Source organism: Ursus americanus, chromosome 17 (assembly GCF_024610735.1).
Source record: "Ursus americanus isolate L20-20 chromosome 17, mUrsAme1.1.p, whole genome shotgun sequence".
Taxonomy (NCBI): Eukaryota; Metazoa; Chordata; class Mammalia; order Carnivora; family Ursidae; genus Ursus; species Ursus americanus.
In genome coordinates this window covers 28,012,101-28,036,605 of record NC_142143.1, presented here as the reverse complement: position 1 = coordinate 28,036,605, position 24,505 = coordinate 28,012,101, and the positions used below count along the sequence as shown (strand labels likewise).

Sequence of the window (24,505 nt, the reverse complement as noted above, 5' to 3'; positions counted from 1 at the left end):
AGATTTTAAGTCTATGTATTTGTCTGGGGAATAGAACTACTTAAAAGAATTAACACTGGCCAAGTGTGATCAGCAGAACTGTGATTTCTCCAATCCTCCCCCTCATCTTTTCCCGGCAATATTTAAAACCAAATTGACGTGGGGTGGGAATCCACATGGCAATACCCAAAGGAGAATGGAATACCAGACAATCTCTGAATTAGGTTATTTCAAGCCAGGGGCCCTACTAGTCTCTGAGGGACTTTCAAAGAAGAGCTTCTTGGGGTATTACCCAAGACAAATTTTTCAATGATGTATTGGCCCACAAAGCAAAACAACTCACCCAGGAACTAACTCCGGAAACCTGATAGGGACACTGTTACTGTGGTTGAGAATGTAGGCTGTGGACTCTATAGAGACCGCCAAATATGGTTATTCTGAGGTACTGGGGGTTGGTACTTCAACCCAGCAGTTTTTGGGAGGCACGATTTAAGCCATAACAGGGAGTAAGAGAGGGAAAAAACACTAGGTTGTTCTTGCCAGATTAACTGAAGCTTGCACTGGGCCGGCCTACAGGTAGAGGAGGAGATGGGAAGAAAGGGACATATTTGGGATACATTTTGGTGGCATATTCATTAGAAATTGCTGAAGAACTGGATGTGAGGCACAAAAGTAAAAGAAGAAGCAAGGACGCTCTCTAGATTTTTGTCTTGAGAAATCTCTGGATGCCATTTAATAGTTGTACAAATCTGGGCAGTTAACTTACCTCTTTGTTTCTCAGTTTCTCCATTTGTAATTTTATGATCTAAACCATAAGGGAGTTGAGAGGACAAACTCTATTAAAACATGTATGAAGTACTGAATTACATGCTATAAGGTGTTTATATATATGTATACATGTACACATATATAATATAGTATTATATTAGGTATATATTGTTTTTATTAATTTTTGAAATTAATTTTTCATAACATCATTATCCCCAAGGGAATAATACCCAGTCCAAGAACTAGAACATTTCCAGTAACTTCCATCTACCTATTTCCTGGTCCTTATGCTGTCCTTCTGCTAACCACTCCCACTATGAAAACCATTGTCCTGAATTTTCTGTTGATCATATTTGGTTTTATGCTCATAATTCATAATCATATATCATATATTTATGCATAAACAATATATTTTCTTATTTTACTTAATATTAAACTTTATAAAAAGTATATCACACTTGCTTTTTCCTTCAGTATTCTATTACCAAGATTCATCCATGTTATTGTGTTTAGCCATAGTTCACTCATTTTTTAAAAATATTGTATTTATTTATTTGAGAGAGAGAGCATGTGTGAGAGAGTATAAGGTGGGGGGTGGCAATGGAAGGGACAAGCAGGTTCCCTGCTGAGCAAGGAGCTGGATGCGGGACTCTATCCCAGGACCCTGGGATCATGACCTGAGCCCAAGGCAGATGCTTAACTGATCAAGCCCCCCAAGGCATCCCCATAATTCACTCATTTTTACTACAGTATAATATTCCATTGGGCACTATCTTTTATTAAATTTTCTATGGATGCACATTTAGGTTATTGCGAGTCTTTTTCTATTTTTTAAAGGACTGTTCTGGATATTTTATGCACACATCTCCTTGCATGTATGGAAGGTTTGAGTTGGGTTTATCTTGCTAATTAAAGTGTGAGCTGACTGGCGGCTGAACATCACCTGGAAGCTTGCCAGAAAATGGAATCTCGGCTCGTGCCTGAAAAATCTGCAATTTACTAAAGTCTCTGCTATATTTATATGCATATTAAGGCTCAAGAAACACCGTAGAAAGGGAATTGCTGGGTTATAGAGTATATAAACTTTGAACTTTGCAAGATATTGCCAAATTGTTTACCTAAGTAGTTGTACCAATTTCACACCATTAATAAATAAGAATAGCTACATCTCCTCCAACACTTTAAATATCAGACTTAATTTTTGACAATCGAATAGTCAAAAAAGAGGTCTTTCTTAAAGGTTTTAATTTATGTTTCCTTAGTTTCTAATGAGTTGAGTGTCTCTCTCTCTTTTTTTTTTTTTTTTTTTTTTTGCTGGGGGCGGGGAAGGGGGAGGGAGCCCTGGGAGTCACAGTGGTTTCTGTCACCTTCCACTTCAGGATTTTGCCCATATTAAAACTGGAACATCTGCCTTTTTCTGACTGGTGTGGGGAGGTGTTTTATTTTATTCTTGTTATTAAGCTCTTGTAGGTTATATATGTTGCAATTATCTTCTCTTACTTCCTGTCTATTCATTCATTTCCTTTTACAATACGTTTTGATGAACAGGTTCATATGACATAGTCAAGTTTATCGATCTCTTCCTTAATCATTTGCCTTGGGAAATTGATCCTGACTGTACATCAGAAATATATTCATCTATCTATTGTCCTAAACACTTAAAATTTTTGTGCTTGATATTTAAGTTCTTAATCTATTTGGAATTGATTTTTGTGCATGAAATAAAGAATCTAAGTTTATCTTTTTTCTTGTGGATTATTGATTTTTCCAGTTATTTTTATTGACTGGCTCCTATTCCTCCTAAGATTTGCAATGGTGTCTCTCACATAAGAAATTTTCATATAAAGGTGAATATGGTTATACATTTTTCTATCCCATCTTATTTGTCAGTTTTTCTATTCTTTCTCAATACCACACTATCTCATGTATTACAAATTTATGTTGTCTTTTAGTTGGGCAAGTCCTCCATCATTTTCCATCAGGCATGCCTTGTTTATTCATGGTCCATTGTTTTTCCACATTAATTTCAGAATTAGTTGTCAAGTTCAAAGAAAGAAAGAAAGAAAGAAAAAGAAAGAAAGAAAGAAAGAAAGAAAGAAAGAAAGAAAGAAAGAAAGAAAGAAAAAGAAAAACTATGTTGGAAGATTCTTTTCTTTTTCTTCCACCTATCAATTTTCCTGTGTGTCTACCTTGCCTACCCTCTGCAGGCAAGGGCATCTGGGAACTGTAGTTTGCTGAGTGCCACGTCTAGGATCACAGAATATAAAGATATGGCATTGACTCTGAGATTCAATAAATAAATAAGTAGCACTATCTCTTGTTTCTAATAATGTGTCTGTAGAATGTTTCATGTTTTCTATGTAGACAACCCTATGATCTGCAAAAATTTAGTTTTTTCCCCTTCTTTTAATTTTTAATACATTCCATTTAGCTTTCTTTTTCTGCTGTGCTGCCAAGTTCTGTCAAAAACCTATTGAATAGAAATAATATATTTTCTTTATTCCTATTTCTATATTTGAAAGGAAAGCATTCTTATTTAAATTGAACATTAATTTCTAATTCAGTAACAGGATTGAAGGCTACAAATTATACTAGAATTCCTAGTATTGCAAATTCAAATTCATTTTGATTACATTATTTTCACTATTATTTGTAGTTTATTCTGATTTCTTTTTTGACCCATAAAGAGTTTTAGAATTGTTTTCTTAATTTTCAACTATGTGTGAATTCTTTTCTTTTCTTTTTTTTTTTTGGTCAACTGATGCATTTTGAGAATGGGTCCTATATGTTACCTATTTTTTGAAATTTGTTGAGACATATTTGGCTTTTGTGACCAAATATGATATTAACTTTTACAAATGTTCTATTTGAACTTGAGAAGAATGTTAATTTTCTAACTTTTGGATGTAGAAAATTATCTATCTATTACTCAAGGTTGGACATTTTGTAGTTCTAATTTTCTGTATCTTTGCTGATTTTTTAATCTGCTTGATTGTAAATTTAAAGAAGTGTTTTGAACTCTAACACACTGTTTTTAGATCTTTTTCAGTATCCTCCTATACTTATATTAACTTGGTATGGATATTTTGATATTATTTCACTAGTATCAGATATATTTAAAACTATTGTATTTTTCTGTTATACTATAACTTCAGGTTGTGACATTGTGAAGCTTTTCATTGCTAATGATGCATTTTATCTTGTTCATCTTTTTACATTTTATTTTTTCCTGTTATTATGAAAAACTATATTCTTTAGCTGATAAATTTGCTACAATTGTGAGTGCTGATATACTGACACTCAATTCTACCATCTTACCTTTTGATTTCTTCCTGTCCCATTTAAAAAATAAAATGTTTCTTCTTTTTTACCTTTAATTTTGATATATCAAATCTTTAATTTTTTTCCCGAGTCAGCTTCTAAAATCTGTACTGGCTTTTAATTTATACACTATATTGATTTTTCTTGCTCTTAAAATTTTACCATACAGAATTACCTTACACAAAATAAAATGAAATACTATGTTGAACCCCCCCAATGATAAAAGGGCTTTAAACATGTTCACTTATTTTACTTTTCCTAATTTATAAAATATGTGTGTATGTAATATATACATACATACTATATAAGATTGCTATTATCTTTTTTAAAAATACACAAATAAGATATAATTATTATAATTTGATACTTACAATGTTTTATTTGTCAAATATTTGTCATTTACTCTGTTTAATTTTCTTCTTATTCTTTAAATAGTTCTTCTGAGATCATCTTCCTCCTTGAAGATCATTCTTTATAATTTCCTAGGTGGTAAACCATAACGTGTCTTTATTCTGAAATTGTTCAAAAATAATGTTTGCAAATACACAGTCCATCCTTGAATAATGTGGGGGTGGGACGCCAACCCTCTACACAGAGGAAATGCCGCATATAATTTTGACTCCAAACAAATTTAACTACTAATATCTGAAGTCTTACCAATAACATAAACAGTCAATTAACACATATTTTGTGGGTTATAGACTGTATTCTTACAATAAAGGAAGCTAGAAAAAAGAAAATGTTATTAAGAAAATTATAAGGAAGAGAAAATATATTTACAGTACTGTTTTATAAAAAAAAAAATCTGTGCGTCAAGTGGACTCACACAGTTCAAACACAAGTTGTTCCAGAGTCAACTGTATATTATTAGTTGTTTACTCAAAGTGCTCAAAGATGTTACACCATTATCTCCTGTCTTCCTTGTGTGTGTGTGTGTGTGTGTGTGTGTGTAAATCTGCTATCATTCAAACTGATGTTGCTTTGTGAGTCTTTTTTTTCTTCCTGGATTAATGAATTCAGACTTTTTAATCAGCTCAGAAAAATTTTCAGCTGTTACCTTTTTCAATATTTTCTCTCCTGCATTCTCAATTCCTTATTGGTCTCCATTTGGTCCTATATTAAAAATACTTATTTTAGCTTCCTTAACTCTGAATCTCATTTTTTTTTCTATCTCCTTACCTTTTTTTGTAGCATTCTCCAAAACTTTTCCCTTGATATATCTTATAGGTCAGTAACTCTCTAAGTGTACTTACTCAGTTCTTTATGTATTCATTATGTTGTTTTTTTATCAAGGGTATTTTTTATTGCTAAAACTCCATTTTTATTTCAACAATTATATATTACATTTCTAAAATTACCATTTGTTTCTTTTTTTCCCCCAAGTCTTTCTTGTTTACTCATTTTTTACAATCACAGTTTACCTTTTACAACCATAAAAATTGTCCTTCAAGGTGTATGATTCAGTGGGGTTTTTAATTATATTCACAGACCTGTGCAGCAGTCCCAATATCTAATTTTAGGTTGTTTTTTATTATGGCAAAAGCACATAGCATTACATTTACCATCTTGACCATTTTTAATCGTACAATTCAATATTGTTAAATATAGTCACATTACTGTGCAACAGATCCCTAGAATATTTTTATCTTGCAACATTGAAACTTTATATCCATTAGACACTGATCACCCTTCACTTCTCCTCTCTGGACTTGCTAACAGTTTCTGCTTTCTGTTTTGTATGATTTTTGACTTAGATATTTCTTATGGGTGGAATCATACTTCATATGCCCTTTTGCGACTAGCGTATTTCACTTAGCATAATATCCTCTAGGTTCCTCCGTATGGCATGTGACAGCATTTCCTTGTTTTTTAAGGCTGTGAAATATCCATTGTGTGTATACATTACGTTTTCTTTAACGATTCATCTGTTGATGAACATTTGGGTTATTTCCTCTTTGCTATTGTGAATAATGCTGCAGTGAAGATAGGTGTACAAGTATCTCTTCAAGATCCTGCTGTGAGTTCTTCTGGACAGATACTCAGAAGTAGGATTACTGGATATATGGTAATTTTATTTTTAATTTTACAAGGAACCTCCATACTGTTTTCGATAACGGCTGCGTCTTTTTACATTCCTACCAACAGTGCACAGGGGTTCTAACTTCTCTGCATCTTTGACAACACTTATTATTTTCTGTTCTTTTTACTAATGACCATCCCGATGGAAGTGAGGTGGTATCACATGTGGTTTTGATTTGCATTTCCCTAATGATTATTGAGGTTGAGCATTGTTTCATGTGCTTCTTCGTTATTTGTATGTCTTCTTTGGAGAAGTGTTTCTTCCCTTGCCCATTTTTAAATTGGATTATTTGAAATTTTATTTTTTTTTTCATTCTTGTTGAGTTGCAAAAGTTCTTTATGTATGCTAGATATTAACCCCATATCAGATATATGACTTGCAATTATTTTCTCCCGATCCATAGGTTGCCTTTTCACTCTGTTGATTGTTTCTTTTGACATGCAGACATTTTTAAGTTTGATGTAGTCCCTTTGGTCTATTTTTTATTTTAGTAACTTCTTTCATTGTCACACTTAAGAAATCAATGATTCTCAAAACATCTATACTACTTAGGATATTGAATATTAAAGCAAAACATATTCATCTTAATATATTTAAAAACAAAAACAACCAAATAGAAATAAACTAGCAAGATCAAGAACATGGGTTTTGGAATGCTTTAAAGGACTTTTATGGTTTAATTCACTGCTCAACGTTTTGTGTGAAGTCATTACAACAGTTGACTATCTCATTATTGAGCCAACATTTTTTTTTCCATTTTATATCACAAAGCACCATGAGCAAGAACACTGAGCTTAGGAGAAACTTTAACAATTAAAACAGCAGCAACAAAACTCTTTTGAGTTTGTCTCATGTCTCATTTTAACAGCAATGTAATATTAGCCGCTAGTTTTATTCCCTCAGTTTCAGTTTTACAATTATGATAATCTATGCTAGAGTGTAACAAAAAATCAATGAATGCATATGGGTGAGAGGGCCACGTACATAGGAGGTGTTTTTTTTTTAACATAAATTTATTGAAATCTATATGTAGGCATTATTCTGAGCACCAGGAATATAGCCTGGGGAGAAGAAAAGTAAGTTCTTTGTCTTTGCGGTATTTACTTCTAATTACGGGGAAAGAAACACAACCACAAATATACTATGCATAATACAATGTCAAGTTCTAATGAGTACTAAAAAAATAAATAAATAAAGCATGATAAAGGACAGACAGCAACAGAGTATCCTTTTTTATACTGATTAGTGAAGACCACTCTAAGTAGATAATTTTGAACAGAGGTCAGAAAATAAACTGTGTCTATAGTTGGGGTACAGTTGAGACAAATGCAAGAACCCTGGACTAAGAATGGCAAGTTCAAGAAACAAGGTTACCTGTGTGTTGGAGGAAAATGGTTGAGAAGAGTGATGAGGGAACATGACCTTGAAGGTTCTGGTATGGGCTTTGAACTTTAAGTGTGATGAGAAGATATTTCAGGTATTAAAGTTGGGGTAACCTGACATATTTTTCAAGACTCATCCTGACTGTTGTTTGAGAATAAACTGTGTGATTCGGCTCTTGAATCCACTTTGAAATCCATTGGAGAGCCGTAGCATTATTCACAAGAAAGATGGCAGTGGATTGGACTAGTAGGGGCAAACAGTCAGATTGGTGATATATTTTGAAAATCTAGCCAGATATTGGTTGACAGATTAGATATGAAAAAGATAGATTGATATTCCTATATCCAATATCCAGGTTTTAAAGTGGAGAACACTGTTCAAAATAAATTTAATAGAGAGAAGTAGATGATTCCCATGAATTAAAGTAAACTGAAATATTTTCTTGTGAAGTCAGAGACCAAAACAGAAGCAATTGTACTGGAGCCTGTCAGAAAAGGCCTGACTCAAGATTGACCTTCATGACTTCTTATTTCCTACCACAGATTGATTTTGGTAAGTCTATTCAATCGCCCTTCTTCAGAACTTATCATCAGGCCCTGTGTTTTGTCAGGGCTGGGAAGAGGGAATTTACAGACACACATATAAACACATCTAAGCCCCTCTTAATGCCACAGGAGCTTACCGAGTTAGAACATGCACTCCGACAGCAGAGATCTGGTCTCACATGAGGAATACGACACTTAAAATAAGTCTGACCTTACATTCTGGTTTTTCTCCCCCATTAAGGAAGAGTGTATTGTATAGATTTTTTTTTTGAGTTAAATATATAAAGAGCATTCCCTGAAGTATCAAATACATAGTAAAATTTAAGTAAATATTATTATTACAATTAAGTCTTTTCCCTAGAAATTCTTTCCTTATCAACTAACAAAAAAACCACCACTCCTTCTCCACTCTGTTGTTCCTTCAGGTAGTTTATTCTTCTTCATAGCACTTATCACTACATGACACCAACTCATGGAGTACATGTTATTCTGTTATTGTTTGAACTCCTTATCAATGCCAATTTTGTTCAGGGAGGAACTTATTGGTCTTATTTTATCGAATCCCTAACACCCAAGTCATTTGCAGAGTAGAGTAGAAGCTCAATGAATATTTATTGAATGAATTAATGGAAATGGTCAGATGGAGACATAGCAGGGAAAGTTCAGAACTTTGATAAAGTATTTTTATTTGTGTGATAAAGGATTTTTATGATAAAAGACATTAATTCTACCTGAAAGGGTCAGAGGGATTTATGGGAAAGGAACAGAGTAGCTTAAGGTGAGTCTTGAAAGATGTGTAGGTGTTTTCAAGTGGAAGGGACATAAAGAGATTCTAGGAAGAAAGGACAGAGTTTTCATAGACACCAGAGCAAAACCAACTGCAAACTGGTAAGTATGGTGGCAATATCAAATGATTTCATATGGTGCATGGTGAATCCTGGCAAAGCCTGGTAAGAGATAAGGCTCTAGAGATAAGCAAAGACCAGATCACAAAGAACCCTTGATATCCTAGCTACCTTGTATGCTACACTGAGGAGCCTGGATCATATCTTGAAAATGATGGTGCATTAGTAAGTAGTTTTAAGCAACTTGAGCAAATCTTCAAGTGGTGGCAGGAGGAATAGAAAGGGATTTATTTGAGACCCAATCCATAGGTAAAGTAGCTAAGGCTCTTGAATATTTTTAGAACATGGAATGTATTCTTTTTTATAGAACAGCAGTTACATTTTAAGGGACAAGACACTCATGTTGGCGATACTCTTTGGACCAATGAAAATGTGAAGCAAGAAGAACTACACAATAGAAGTGGAATCTCAGGGCCATCAAAGTGAGTTGAAGATGCCTGGGGCCTCACTCACTTTATGCTGCCTAAATATCTACTTTTCCCTGCATGTGGCTGTAGTTTCATTTCTTATACTTTATTAGGAAACAAAATCTACGGAATGCATGAGTGAATAAGCAAATATAACTAGCTACATATTTTAAAAATGTATTTCTATTTGTTTCCTATACTTACGGCATATCTTCCTTAACTTTTACAACATGGTTATTTTTGCTCTGTTCATAAATTTGCCTTAGAGTTCACTTTAAATCAAATGAGTGTCTTCTTTTACTTGTGAGCAAAATGTTAAGCAAGTATTTATGATGGTTGCAAAACCCAACCAAAGAAAAATCTAAGGCCATCATTATGATAAAATTACAGCTATAGAAAAAACCGGAACCCCAAACATAAAAGATCACAAGGAAATAAATCCATAGTCCTCTGTAAAACCAAACTTTTAAACTCTCCACTATTTCTGAAAGCAGCTATTACCAGTTGGAGAACTTTTAACTAAGAAATCAACATTCCTCTGGCTCATTTAGCGGTCTCTCATCCATCTGTATTTTTCGTACTTATTAGGGCATGATAATTCCTTGCAAACCTCAAAGCCCGAGTACATCATCGTTTTCCTTCACCGTAAAGGCATGACCTAACCCTGATCTTCAAATGGAGATGTTGAGAATAAAAAGGAACATTTCTCATTTTTCTATTTTCCTCCAGAATTAGGGTCTCCAGTTAAGTCTTCATTGACGCAATCTCAGGAAAAGATCTTAGGAAAGAAAGAATCCATATTCATCATTACTTTAACCCATTCATGGGGTTCTCAAGGAGGAGACAAAATCAGAATCATTGTTTTTAGCAAGACAGTTGATAGAACTTCCTAATTTAAATTCATCTGGTTGTTAACCATTTTCCCCAGTACCCGTCTTGAAAATTTAATCAAAGTAAATTCTGAGCCATCTCTCTTTAACAGAGTACAGCCAGTCTGGAGAGAAAGAACCACAGGCAGATAAGAAGTATCTACAGGGGCGCCTGGGTAGCACAGTCGTTGAGTGTCTGCCTTTGGCTCAGGGCGTGATTCCGGGGTTCTGGGATTATCGAGACCCACATCAGGCTCCTCTGCTAGAAGCCTGCTTCTCCATCTCCCACTCCCCTGCTTGTGTTCCCTCTCTCGCTGTGTCTCTCTCTGTCAAATAAATTTTAAAAAATCTTAAAAAAAAAAAAAGAAGTATCTACAAAAGCAAAAAAAAAAAAAAAAGAAGAAGAAAGAAAAAGGAAAGAAAAAAGAAAAAAGAAAGAATCTACACAACTCTAAGTTAGTTGGGTGACAGAAGTGTCTCATGATATCTTTATGAAGTTAGTGTTTTTATTCCTTGCTTACACTTGAAGAAACTGATGGTTAGAGATCTTAAACAAATTAGCATACAGGAAAGATAATATGTATTCTAGTGTATGTATATTGCTAACAACAGACCTCTTTCTATTCTGCTTCTCTAGAGAAAAGGACTCTTCTGCTTTTTAACTGTTTGGGATTTCAATGGCTTGATCTCACTTAGCCATTGTTTTTAAAGATGTGTATCACTGACCACCAGTATAAGAATCGTCATGTAGGTTCTTCAAAAATGTGGAGGGGCTCCTGGGTGGCTTAGTCCATCAAGCATCCGACTTTTAGTTTTGGCTCAGGTCATGGTCTCAGGGTTGTGAGATCCAGCCTTGCTTCAGGCTCCATGCTCAGTGTGGAGTCTGCTTGCCCCCCTCCCTCTGTTCCTCCCCTCAATCTCTCCCTCTCTCTCTCTCAAATAAATAAATAAATAAATAAAACATATCTTTAAAAAGTGTAGAATCCTACATTGTTTAATTTACTGGTTCTCTGTATCTGAGACATCATGTCTGGTATTTAGAAAAGCATTTCATCATGCTAATTATACACTTGAAATGTTGAAAAACACTACCGCGGCTGGGGTAGCAGTAAGGCAATGAGGAAAGAGCAGATGAAGAGTCTCCAATCTCCTTTCCTGGAGGGCTGTCACAATGAGTGAAGAAGCAAGCAAGAAGCTTCTTTTCTCTTGCTCTGCTCTGAATTAATGGGGTCTGGTCTCTAGAAAGGGGAGCTGTTTCAAAACAGTATCTAACTAGTGCCTTCCCCAAATGCTTCTAATCAAAGTGTCACTGTGCTTAATTTGGTCCTTGTCAACCAACCACATCTACAAAGGAAATTACTGTTTAAAAGTTATAGTTTTGCTTTTTTTTTTTTTTTAGCTTAAGAATAATATATGACTTTGGATAGAGATAAATCAAAGGTTTTTAAAGATACAGACTGCCAGCTGACAAGATGTTTTTTCCAAAGCGATATAAAGACAAAATTCGTTTAGGTCTATAACATTAATTCTAAAAGAGAATTTATGGCACATTCTCTATTACCTACTTAAGAGTAGATTTCAAAAGATTAATGGTGACTTTTTTTTTTATAGGTAGGGCCAGGAAAATTTATTTTTATTTCTCCTATATCATAGGTTTATTGAGGAAAAAAAATAGACTTTAAGTTCATACCAAGAAATGGCCTGAAAGTACAATCACAGCTTGAGGAACTTATCTTTATATAGAAAAGACATGACAATAACAACTATACAGTGTCCCTAATGTAATATACATCTCACATATATGCCAGTCAACTCAATTGATCATGGTCCTTTGATGATAGGGGCTATTTTACCATAAGGTAGAGCTCAGTAAAAATGTTCTGTTAAAACATAGTATGCTGTAGGGAGATGTGTCCTTTGTTTTAGACACAACTGAGGCTGTCTGTGCACTCCTAGAGGAAAAGTATGTTTCTGATTGCATAATATTTGGCTCCAGATATATGCTTTATTATTAACTAGATAAAGGAGAAGTTATTTCTTATAAATTGTTTGCCCTACTATTTCCCATCATATATTAATCAGCAAAACCAACAAGAATGGAAATAATGTTAACTATCCAAGGAAGTTGTGAGATTTAAGAATTCTGATATTGTGATTTACACAAAATGTATATTTGGTCATTCAGATGCCAAAATACATTCATCATATATATTTTGTCTTTGTCCATGGTTCTTGGTTCACAGCTCCTAAAATATTTGGTATGTCCTTTGATAAGAGCAATAAAGTTGTCTTTTGTTATGATAATAAGGTGACTTTTGGTGAGCACTTTGGTAACCTGAGGATGGGGACTGGTCGGGAGGAGAACCAACCATGAAATTAGGGCGTTGGAAATTTCAGTGACCTCCAGGGAGGGGAGAGGGGCTGGAAATTGACTTCAATTGCCAGTGGCCAATGATTTAATCAATCCTGTCTGTGTAACAAAGCCTCCATAAAAACCCAAAATGATGGAGTTCAGGGAACTTCTGCATTGGTGAATTTGGGGAGAGTGGTGAACCTGGAGAAGGCATGGAAGCTCTGTGCCTTTCCCACTTACCCTGCCCTGTGCACCTCCATCTGGCTGTTCCTGAGTCATATCCTTGTGAATAAACTGGTAATCTAGTGAGTAAACAGCATTCCTGAGTTCTGTGAACCTTTCTAGCAAATTAATTGTGTCCAAGGAGGGAGTCATAGGAACCTCTGATTTACTGTCAGTTGGTCAGAAGTTCAGGCAACAACCTGGACTTTTCATTGACATCTGAAGCACAAGGGTGCAGCGTGTCTTAATTGACTGAACCCTTGACCTGTGAAATCTGACAGTATCTACCTAGAGATACTATCAGAATTGAGTTGAATTGTAGGCCACCCAGTTGGTGTCCAGAGGATTACTTCCCCCAACATGAACCAAAATTGAGATCTGCACACTTTTAAGTGCATATTTTAAGATGTGTTTTAAAGCTTTTTTCAAATGGTTGCTAGAGACAGACAATTTATTTAGTGGAAAATTCTATTTAACATAAGTAAAATTTTGCAGACTAAAGATATTTTTAAAATTCTAATCTATTATTTTATATATGAGAGATACAAACTTCATAAAAAACACAGTGATGCCATTTGCTATGTTTTATTTTGTTATTAGCTTGTTAAACATAACATGCAAATGATTAAAAAGGAACATACACGTGATTTAGAGTGAAAAATAATTCTAGAAAAGAGAAGTTTCACTAGGTAACTATATAAATTCTTAATGCTAAAAATATTGCTCTTAGTGTCTGTGGCTTCATGGATTTGGTCTAGTATTTTGCAAAATCATTGGTCTCAAAATTTACCATCTCTTTTTCAGCTAAACAAATTTGAACATTGAAATTTGAGATCATTTGATTCAAGACAGTGAACAACCGTACGTGTGTAGCCCGTGCTTTTTGGCACATTAAGTTAAGATTAGGAATTATAATACTCGGCTGACTTCCATTCAACCAGTAGAAGACTTTGCACAACATTTGACAGTAGAGATGTAGGAAACACTACATTTACAAATAAAGCATCAAGTTTGTTGTCTCCGTGTGTGTCTGCGTCTGTGCTTGTGATGAAATAGGCCTGCCTTTCATCTTTTCTTTTAAAAAAGGTAGTAAAATGTTTACAAAACATTTCCCTCAGAATTTGAAATTCATGGAAGTAATAAACAGTGACAAAAAATGAATACTATGAAAATTGACACACACACAAAACATAACCATAAAATGTTGCTCCAGGGTACACCTCAATAGAATTGGAATTAGTAGATATTAATTAACAGTGATTTCATTTGCTACACGTAGACATTCATACATCTCAGGTGGCAGACTGTTGTGGGTAAGACGGTTGCCATCCAGACGCAAATGCTTGATCTTGGAGTAGGATAATGGTCCCAGGATCTTACAGAAGCTCTTTACTTCAAACTCTGCAAATTAAAGAATAGAAATGTTCACTATTTTTTTAATACATGGGCTTGAAACGATTACTTAAAAAATGCTCAAATCCATAATAATATCTATTAGGACTCTTTCCTAATATTTGATGCATCTCTGAATTTGGAACGCTAAAGGAGTATTTCAAGCTACCAAATGACACAGCAATATTTAGAAAAGAATGCTGATGGTAGATCAGGACATTCTGTGGAATTTTTGAAAGAATAGAACTTATTGATTATAAGTGCTGCATTTAGAAATATTTGATTTTAGAAAAACATTCAATTAATGTGTCATATTATCTAAGTACTCTTTTGAAACATTTTGTCTAGCTCGAAGAAATCTGAGATTGGTGCTATTGTATGAGCAACCTCACCTAAATAAGCATCTTGGGTTTTTGTATCTTAAAATAAGACGGATTAACTAGAAGACCTCTGAAGAGTTTTCCAACAAACACACTTTTTGACAATAATTCAAAACTCCAAAGCAAAAACCAAGTCACGGAATGTCCATAATTGGAGCTCATGTCCTTTTCTTCTGTGGGAAGAAAAAGCTTCCACAAATGAGAAACCGATTTAAGTTTGAATAGACACGAAGGCTGTTCTTGGATTGCATGCTCTCTGCGTGTACACAGAAACTGTCTATGTCTGCTCATGCCTAGTTCCATTTAATCTTATCTGGTCCCCTCTAGTGTTACCTTCTTCCATTCTCAAATTCTAGTTAGATCATCAGAGTGACTCTGGGACAATTACCTGATCTTCTTATTAGATATATCTATCACACTGTGTTACATGAAGATCGCAGTAATCGAGATATGTAAGTCACTTCACACACGCACAGTGCTAGCTCTCGATACGTGCTGAATAGCTACTGATGTCCTTTTAATGTTGCCCTCTTTGCCAAATTACTTTACATTAGGAAAATCTATGACTAGACTAATGCTTAAAGTTGGAAGTTTAGAATATGATAAATACTCTTTGGCTATATATTCTCTAATATTAGAAAAATATCAAGGGCTCTTGTTATCTTAAGAGAATGTGGATGATTGGTATACATAATTTTTATGTAGCAAAATAAGCTGAATTGAAGGCATACATGAAAGGTCAAGCAACAAGAATTTCTGAAATATATATATCTAAATATCAAGGATAAGAATGAAAGTAACTAACTACTCATTTTCAAATGACCATGTGGGTCGGGCAGTGTGGTTTCAAGCTCAGCTTGGTACTGAGGGACCATTGGCGTTTCTTCCATAGACCACCTTTCCCATCTCCTATATCACCTCCACCATCTTGTATTCGTTCTGGTCTTTATACCTTCAAATGTTCCTGCATCTGTCTCTCTCTCCCCTTTCTTGTCTCAGAGTATGAGGTAGTCCCACTCACGTGGTTAACCTCCACCAACCAAATCTATCAAGTTTCTTCAGCCCTTTAACATCTTAAATCCCATTAGCATTTTGGGTTGTCTGAGTTATCCTTCCTCCTAACCACAAATGTTTTATAATGTGAGGCCATCTATTGCCACATAGTGAATTTTCCACTGGAAATGGCTGTAAGGGTCCAGCTGTGATAGCTTTACTTTGTATTGTATGACAAGCAAGCTTTCCGGACACGAGACAGGATGTATGGCATTTCAGAGCTGGCAATCATGGTCTCCTTCTTGAGAACACCCCAACCCTACCAGAAGTTACACAAAATTGTTGCAGAATTACAAAGTATCATACTAATAAGTCACGCTGGAATCTTTTGGATAGTAATGTCAATATCCTTATCCAATATGACAGAAGAACCAACTTCCATGGTATAAAGATGTTCAAGTTCTATAGATTACTTTGCTGATACAATTATTTTATGAGTTAATCAATGTTTCCCACCCGACTTCTTATTTAAACAACCATGAACCATAGGTTTTCTCTTCTGTCACCCTTTGTTAAAGAATAAGGTGGAGAATGGTGAATTTCAGTTTCCCACCTGAATCAGTATGGCTTAAACTGAAATATAACCCAGAAGACCAGAAGACTACATAAATAGTCCAAAGTGGATCAGGTCAAATTCTCACCCAGAAGGTAAATAAAAAACAACTGTGACAGCAAGAGAAAGGAAGGAGAAACTGTGCAAAAATCAAATGAGGTGAAGTGTTGTGTATAAAAGAGGGGGAACTTTAGTCCCATTAAAATAAATTCCAAACCCTCATGATATTCCTTCTTTCCTCCTTAATTTCCTCCATCTTCTTAAGAACACTGTAAAGACACACACATTATAACACAGATGGCAGGGGTAGATGATGGTCAGTGATGGCAGCATAACATGTTGAGGCCCAAGTAACGGTGTCAGAGGAGACCACGAGTATACGTGAGATGCTCTGGAGATAAGCAGCAGGAATGTTTGAAAGCCCTGCTAGCTAGCCCTCTTCTGGACTTGTTTGTTCCTCCCTCAGCTAGACCTTGCCAAGAAATAAATGTAGGGCACAAGTCTAAATCATGACAGAGGCAAATAATGACAAATAAATACTGAGAGATAACATAGCAGGATTAATTAGCCCAAAATATTAAATTTGAAGAAATTCGTGTTTAAGTTCTATAAGCTTAATGGTTTCTTATCCGGACACTCCTAGAGAGGCCAGACATTGGATAAATAACTGAGCTAGAATTCTTCTATATTTGAATTAGAGGGATATTTTGTTGGCATTTTCCTTCATTTTTTGTTAATGGAGCCAGAGACAATATTTATGCTGCACAGTTTAGGCATTTAAAAGCTTGAAGAAACATCAGCCAAGGACAGGCACCGCTTTCTACTTACTTTCGAGTTCATTGACCTCCAGGTAGTAATTTTCAAGGTTCTCATTGACGGTCGGTATGTTTTTAAGCTTATTATAGGAGAGATCCAGCTCAAGCAGGGATGACACGTTAAAAGAATTTCCAGGGACTCCGCTATCAGCCAGTTCATTATGAGATAAACGCAGATACTGCAGTCCGTTAAAACGTTTGAAATACTCATCAGGGATGTTGCTGATCTTATTGTTGTCCAAGTAGAGAGTCAGAAGAGATGCTGGGAGACCAGAAGGCAGTTTGGCCATCTGATTGTAGCTCAAATCAAGGTACTCGAGGGACTTGAGACCTTTAAACGCAGCTGAAACAGCATCCTCTTTCAGTTGATTGTGTTGAAGGTGGACAAAAGTCAGGTTTACCAGCCCATCGAAGGAGCCAAGCTTCTGGATCTTGTTGTGCGTGAGCTGCAGGTCCACCAGCGATTTGGGAAGTGGGCCCACCGACTCCGTCAGGTTGTTGTGATTGATATGCAGCTTCTTCAATTGCTTCAGTTTAGAGAAAATTCTTCCTTTTATCTTGGAATTTTCTAGCAGGTTATGATCCAGAATGAGCCACTGCAGATCAGTTACGTTTTCAAAGGCCTTTTCATCAATATGGTCGATCTGGTTATTCCTAAGGTAAAGATACTTGATTCCAGGAGGCACCATGGGCACACTTTTCAATTTCAGCTCGTCGCAGTACATGGCTGATGGGTAGCTTTCCGGGCAGTTACATTCTGGAGCGCAGTTTGGTGATGATAGCCCATAAATCGGTAGCGCGAAATCGTAGTCATAGTACTGGCCACTGGCACCGCCAATTATTGCCAAGAGGAGAGTAAACACACCGAGATTCATTTTTGGCAAATGCTTTGAATCCTAAATAAAGTGGAAACATACTATTATACAGTGGTATACTTTCAGGAAAAGGATATTGGCTTTGCCATGTTAAATGCATTAACAAATGGGTACTTTATGATTTTATAGTGCTTTTCGAGAGCATCTAATGATGTCTTTTTAGTTTTTATTTAAGCACCACGAGAAGGATGTACATGCGTACAACTCCTGGTGCGGTGAACAAGTTTCAGGTTAGACTGCGTGCACATGCGCCCCCTTCTGGGCGAGCCAGGCCCAAGTGTCCAGTCAATCTCCTAGGTCATTCCTTAATGAAATGCCTTCCTGCACTAGGTTTCTGGGTGGTGCCCACTGGCCACCATGATAGTACACTGCTTCAGAACATCCTTCAAAACCAGAAAAATGGAAATGAAAAGACAATTGTAAACCATACTCTGTAGCCTACCATTCACCATCATTAAAATGTCCCATTAAGAAGACCCTTCCTGGAAACATGGGCAATCTATGGTTTTGCCCAGAGGAAAGCTGTTCTTATGTATGTGTGTGTGAGAGGTGGTACATTCCTTTAAAAATGTCTGGGTATTGTTGGTTCTGAGGAGGAGGAACAGAATTCTTGGTGGGGGGGTGTGTGCCTATTATTTTGACTTTCCTTTAGTATTCCATACGTTTAGGCACATTGCACAACTGCGTTCCAAAATTAATATTTAGTACATTAGTTTTAGAAATGACTTTTTGTTAATCAGGGAAATGTCACAAATTCTAAAAAAAAATGTTAAAGCTATAAAGAGATCCAGCTGGTAGGGAAGAATATATTATTTTCAAGTTTTGAATTAAAGTTTGCCTTTGTCAACAACTCACAAGTTCTCTACTTTCCTCATGCCAAAATTTAAGAAGACATGGCTCATTTATCTGGGTTCTTAGTGCCCTCACAGCACGGAAGTGGGAAAGAGGTGGACCTGAGGAAAGTCTGTATTTAACAGTGGCATTAGGAGCTATGTAGGAAAGGACAAAATTGAGAATATAAACTAAAAACGAGCTATGACAGTGATCTTCTCATATGAACATGTTTCTAAGGTGAGGCTCAAAAAAGTACATTTCGATTGCTTGAGAGAGTACAGGGTTAGCAATTTAGGTCAAGAGTTGGACTTTCGTAGAGTGGAGAGTTATGGCTGGGGCGGGGCGGGGGGGGGGGTGACTCCAGGAGGGAAATCAAAATGCGAGGCAGGATCCACATTCCATTAGATACCATAAAATCATATATCTTCTTGTGATAAATATGGTACAAGCTTTGTATCTAGGTAGTTTGGGACAAGTGGGATTTTTTAGTATCAGAAATTGAGACATCTTTTCTTTGCTTCAACTTGCAATTATAAGGCACTTTATTTCAGCAGATGAAACCCTCAAAAAAGTTGTTAGAATCACTCTGATAGCTGACATAATGTAACACGTAGCCAGATTCTTGGCAAATTATTCCCTAAGATTACGATGGCGTCATTTAATTTAGTTGACAGGACTTGGCCATGAGAACAATTACATAGTGTAAATGTAATTACAGCATTCTTTGTAAGTTATCATATGTTAATGTTGTAAAGATTTGTCTGGCTTCATTAAAAAGCTTCCATTTATTTTAAATTGAGTATACACGAAAATACTCATGGTCACTATAATATGAGTATTGAATAGTAATGAAAAAATGCTTCCATACTTTTTGGCAGAGGAAAAACAAGGGCTCTGAATTCAAAGAGAGTTTGTGACCATATAATGAATCCCCTATGAAGCAAAAGCACACTTTGTTTTTTCCTAGTTTTTTCCAAATACCTGTGGCTATGGAGGAAATGCTTTTCTCAAAAAGTAAATCATCTTTCCCAGAATTTCTTTAAAACATGTTTTTTCAAGACATACATCCAAAAACCAAATCGATAAAATTAACAAAACAGAAATAAGTAACTCATAAGTGTCTAAGTTCTTTAGCTCACATTTTATAATATGCTTATTGTCAATTGTAACAAATTATAACAATATATTTATCGCAACGTATTTTGAAATCTAATGGAAATGGCCTTTCCTTGCTCCAAAATTAGGTTCTAACAGCACTAACATATATCAGTAATTAGCATAAAATAACAAACATTTTAATCACCATACTTTTTTTCACTATGTCTAGTTTAAATATTTTCTCATTCCGATTTCTGAAACTTTGTAGAGCTTCCTTTGCCAAGCAATGCAGCATATACTTTGTAAAATTTATCTCAAATCCATAAATCAGGGAAAGCACATTAAGCAAAACGTGAAAGTAAATGCTCAAAACTGTGGATTTGCTGTTGAACAGCAATTGGCAAAGTTGCTCTGGAATTTTTTCTGTTCCTGTTACAATAAACACCGTCCCAAACAGTCAGCATCCCCAGTGCTATAGTTAAAACAGCACTTACCTTCCTGTCTTGACACTGCTTTCGTTAATTCTTAAAGCAGATGCACTATGGACAAGAATCCACCAATATATGCTGTGAACTCTGTCAGGACGGAACTGGCTGCCAGATTCTTAGTGATACAAGAGCCGAAGGGGGGGAAACCCAGCCCAGTCACGCCAGTCTCTGCATGGCGTTATGTCATCGTGGGGATCTTGCGGGGTGGCATGTGAGCATTCTGCTCTCTAACGAAGTGCAGGTGGACGTGGGGAGCAAGGACTGCCCCGCTCATTCCCTATGGAATGGGAGAGAGAGTCATGCTTAACTAGCCCAAATACCATAGCTTTTAACCAAGAATTGAGCCCTGCTGCAAATGAAGCATCTACTGTGGGAGCATTTCTCTTGCAAAGCTCCTTCCCTCTGGAGCTGTGGCGACAATTAGGTGCTACTCTCTCAACTCTCAGGTTCATCTAAAGGTCCCCTAAGTCGTGAACAGAACAAATAATGTCAGGAAAATGCAAGTGAGTCTTCAGGGAAATTGAATCTTTTCTTGCCCATGACTCTTGAAGTTTATATTGATTTACTTGGACTACGTTAATTTGGGGCCAGGGAGGTAACTTATGTTCATTTCCAAAATGTGAAAATATGCTTCATTGACACTCTGACGGAAAAGGTAAATATCAACATTGCCAGTTTATTTCTTATGTTAAGGGGATTCATTTTATGCTCTTCAGATCTGGAATCAATCAGCAATGTCCTGCCTGTTTCTTATTTTGTGGATTTAATTTAGGAATTCATCCAAAACCTTACTTGGGGATGGTATTCTATAGCTTAATGCCAAAAAAACATAAAAGAACATGAAAAAATTGCACACTGAAAATATCACAAGGCAGTAATCTTTCACTCTCTCGTTGCATGCTAGCAATATCCCCCCCCCCAAAACTAAAAGTTATGCAGAGTTGTAATCTCCCAAAGGCCTGGTCTGATATATCTTTAATTGTCAGTTCCTGATGCATGCTTTTTACAAATAAGCCATATACTCAATTCTTGTCTATTTCACTTTGTGATTATATCAGCGTATTTATAGAATTTATTTTTCCTCCAAAATTTTCCTTGTGTTTACAGGAACTCTTAGAATAGGATATTTTAACATAAATTGATACATTGTAAGATTTTTCCCTTTTAAAATAACTTAAATATGTCACTTTTAGCAAGAGACCTGTGGAAAGTAAATCTCCCTGACCACTAATGCATTTGCCTGAAAAATTAATATTGGAATAAATGCCTTGTTTTTGGTCATGGAACTGTTAAAAAAATAAAAGATAATCTTCTTGAAAGTAACTCACAGAATTGTAAAGTGATTCGTAGCATAGCATTGCATTATTATTAAGAAAATTATAGAAAGGCCTCAGTTTTATAATAAAGTGAATAAACTTGAAATCAGAAAAAAAGACATAATAAAGTGGTTCATTGTAAGAAGATATTTTAAACAATTCTGAGCATTAACTTAGAAGTGTCGAATCCTCTAATCCAAGATTTTGTTTGAAAAATTCCAACAATCAATTCCTAGGATTTTTCGTTATGAAGCAATAAATGTGTTGTAGCATCTGTAATAGAGTTTAAATGCATTAAGTTATATTTAGCTCATTGTGAAGCTGACACGATCAGCATATACTCTCTTTTTTTATAAAACCAGTTCTGTGAGACCAATAATTGGATATTGCAAATTTTAAAGCATACTTCTTGAGCCCATTAGAAAGAAATAAAATTACTGCTTATAGTGTACTTTATCCCATGCTTTATTCTCAGAATTTTCACATTTTTTTTAAATTTTAAGTTTTATGCTTTAAAATCCATGTATTATTACCACATTTTCAGAGGTAGAAATGGAGACTCAGTCTAAATAATTTACTAGAAGTCACCTAACGAGTAAATGGAAGAACAAAATCTTGAAATATTTATCCATTGAGGAGAGGGTGAACAAGATTGAGTTAAAACAAGGTAGTTAATTGAATCAGTTTAAGACATTTTACAGACAATACTATTACGGCTGAGAGCTGAGATATTAACTAGGCAATGGTTTCTAAAAGGCAAAAATAATAATAATAATAATAATAATAATAATAATAATAATAATAACTGAGCAGTAGTTTCTTGCCTTGCACGTCACACACTTACATGCACACACACGCCCACATCCACATGCAGACCTCTGGCTGAGGTACGAGCTCTCTACCCCGGCAAATGAGTCAGGTCATTTGTGGCAATAGACTTTGGAGGTTTCATCAAAATCCATGTTCAAGTGATTGAGTTGCCCCCTCAGCCCGCCCACTGCATTCCCTCCGTGGCCTGAGACCAGCGAGGATGATGGGGAACATTACGACCCTTTCATCTACCTCATTCTGAATCCAGCCCTGCATTTGTCACAGCTTCCAGGCTCACCACAACTTGCCTGTTTCCTTTGTCAGAATCATTCTGACACCAGATTCTGTTTGTCCTACGCTAGCTGGTGATGTCTGAAAAGTCGGTCCTGGAGTAAGATAGTAATGAAGAGCTCAGACTTTGTGGAGAGATAGATACAGATTTAGAAACTTAAGTAAGCGATCAGGAGTAAACATTTATTTTAAAAGAAGTGATCTTGGTAGTTTCAGTGTCTTCATCTTTAAAATGGGTCTGATGAGGTCTGTAGGAAAAGTTACGAGCATCAGACCCTATCTGTCTAACGCCGTTGGTATAGGGCGTGGCACAGCACAGTATGGGAAGATACGTTCCAAGCCCCCCACTGGATACCTGGAACCTCAGATAGTATCAAACCCTCTATATAACTATGTTTTCCTATACGTTCATCCTTACGATAACGTTTAATTTATAAATTAGGCACAGTAAGAGAGTAACAGCAATAACTAATAATAGAATAATTATAACACTATACCATAAGGCAAGTTATGTGAATGTGGTCTCTCTCTCTCTTTCTCTTCTTGTGATGATGTGAGATGACAGAACACCTCCGTGACGAAATCAAGCGAGGTGCATGATGTGGCCAATGTGATGTAGCATCGGGCTACTATTGACCTTCTGATATATTGTCATCTGCTTCCGGACCCCAGGTGGCTATGAGTAACTGAAACTGTGGAAAGCAAAACTACAGATAGGGGGATGGCTACCTGTATAAGTGACTGATACGTTGAAATGCTTAATGTTGTATAGCTGTTATTCGTTATTTTTCATAGAGTTATAGAATCACAGATTTGGAACGAATCTCAGAGATCATCAAACTGATGGGTACGGTTAAACAAATTTCCCAAGTTCTAAGCAGGTCTTTTTTTTTTTTTCTTTCCATGTGAATTGCTAGAACTACTGTGTTACCAGCACCCCACCCAAATGGACTGTGACGTTGCTTTCCCTTTGGGTAGGAAGGATGGTGTTCCCGTTCCCCGCGCTCCCTATATAGTGATATGTGACTGTGCGTCTGCATAAGCAAAGTCCTCCGAAAGCATAGAAATGATGAAATATAATGACAATTCCTGTTAGTAGAGGAGGAGGTCCAGTTTTATCATTTTATACATTGGGGCTTAAAACTTCACTTTTTCCTTATTGCAAATTTCATGAAAGTAGTTTGTTTTAGCACTTTTGAAGAATACCTATGTGGAAAAGAATGAAAATAAATACCTGAGCCCAGAAATGATCATCTTTTAATGTTTTTTTCATAGGGTGTGAGTATATACACACACACACTCATAGACACCACAAAAGTATTACACCATTGTCCCTGTAGTTGTGTAGCCCTTTCCACAAAACAGTAAGTTATGGATACTTTTCTATATCATTAAATATTATTCTCTAAAGCCATTTACTCCATGAAATTCCATCATATAGATGTACTATAATGCAATTACTTTTTAATATTACAATGACCCCTTGCTTTCTCTCATAATTTGCATACTATCACATACAATGGGATTTTATTCTTCACATTGGTCATGCCTAATCTGTATACTTTGCTTATCTCAATAGGTGCATTTTAAATGAAAATTCCTTTTTTTTGGTAAGTGGTTTATGTTTTTAAATCAAAACAATAAATGAATGGATTTGCATTTTTTTCTCCTTTCACATCAATCTTACTACCACTATCAATTTTAGCATTTCCTGTAAGCCACGGAACTATCCTTCATCTTCATCATCTTTATACGCGTATGGATGTAT

At 35.7% G+C, this 24,505-nt stretch overlaps 1 protein-coding gene across 1 annotated transcript; it reads right to left on the bottom strand.

Moving 5' to 3' along the window:
• Positions 1 to 13,401: 13,401 nt before the first annotated feature.
• LUM (lumican) lies at positions 13,402 to 20,582 on the bottom strand. Its single transcript, XM_045780033.2, has 3 exons — positions 20,327 to 20,582; positions 17,039 to 17,921; positions 13,402 to 14,233 (listed from the first exon to the last, which is right to left on the bottom strand). Exons 2-3 carry the CDS (start codon positions 17,898 to 17,900, stop codon positions 14,079 to 14,081), a joined length of 1,017 nt encoding a protein of 338 aa, XP_045635989.2. The 5' UTR covers positions 17,901 to 17,921; positions 20,327 to 20,582; the 3' UTR covers positions 13,402 to 14,078.
• Positions 20,583 to 24,505: the final 3,923 nt, after the last annotated feature.

Excerpts from the sequence above, each read along its gene's own strand:
- LUM (XM_045780033.2), bottom strand. The coding sequence starts at position 17,900 with ATGAATCTCGGTGTGTTTACTCTCCTCTTGGCAATAATTGGCGGTGCC. Across the intron at positions 14,234-17,038 it reads GGAGGTCAATGAACTCGAAA|AGTTTGAAGTAAAGAGCTTC; the intron begins GTAAGTAGAAAG and ends TTTAATTTGCAG.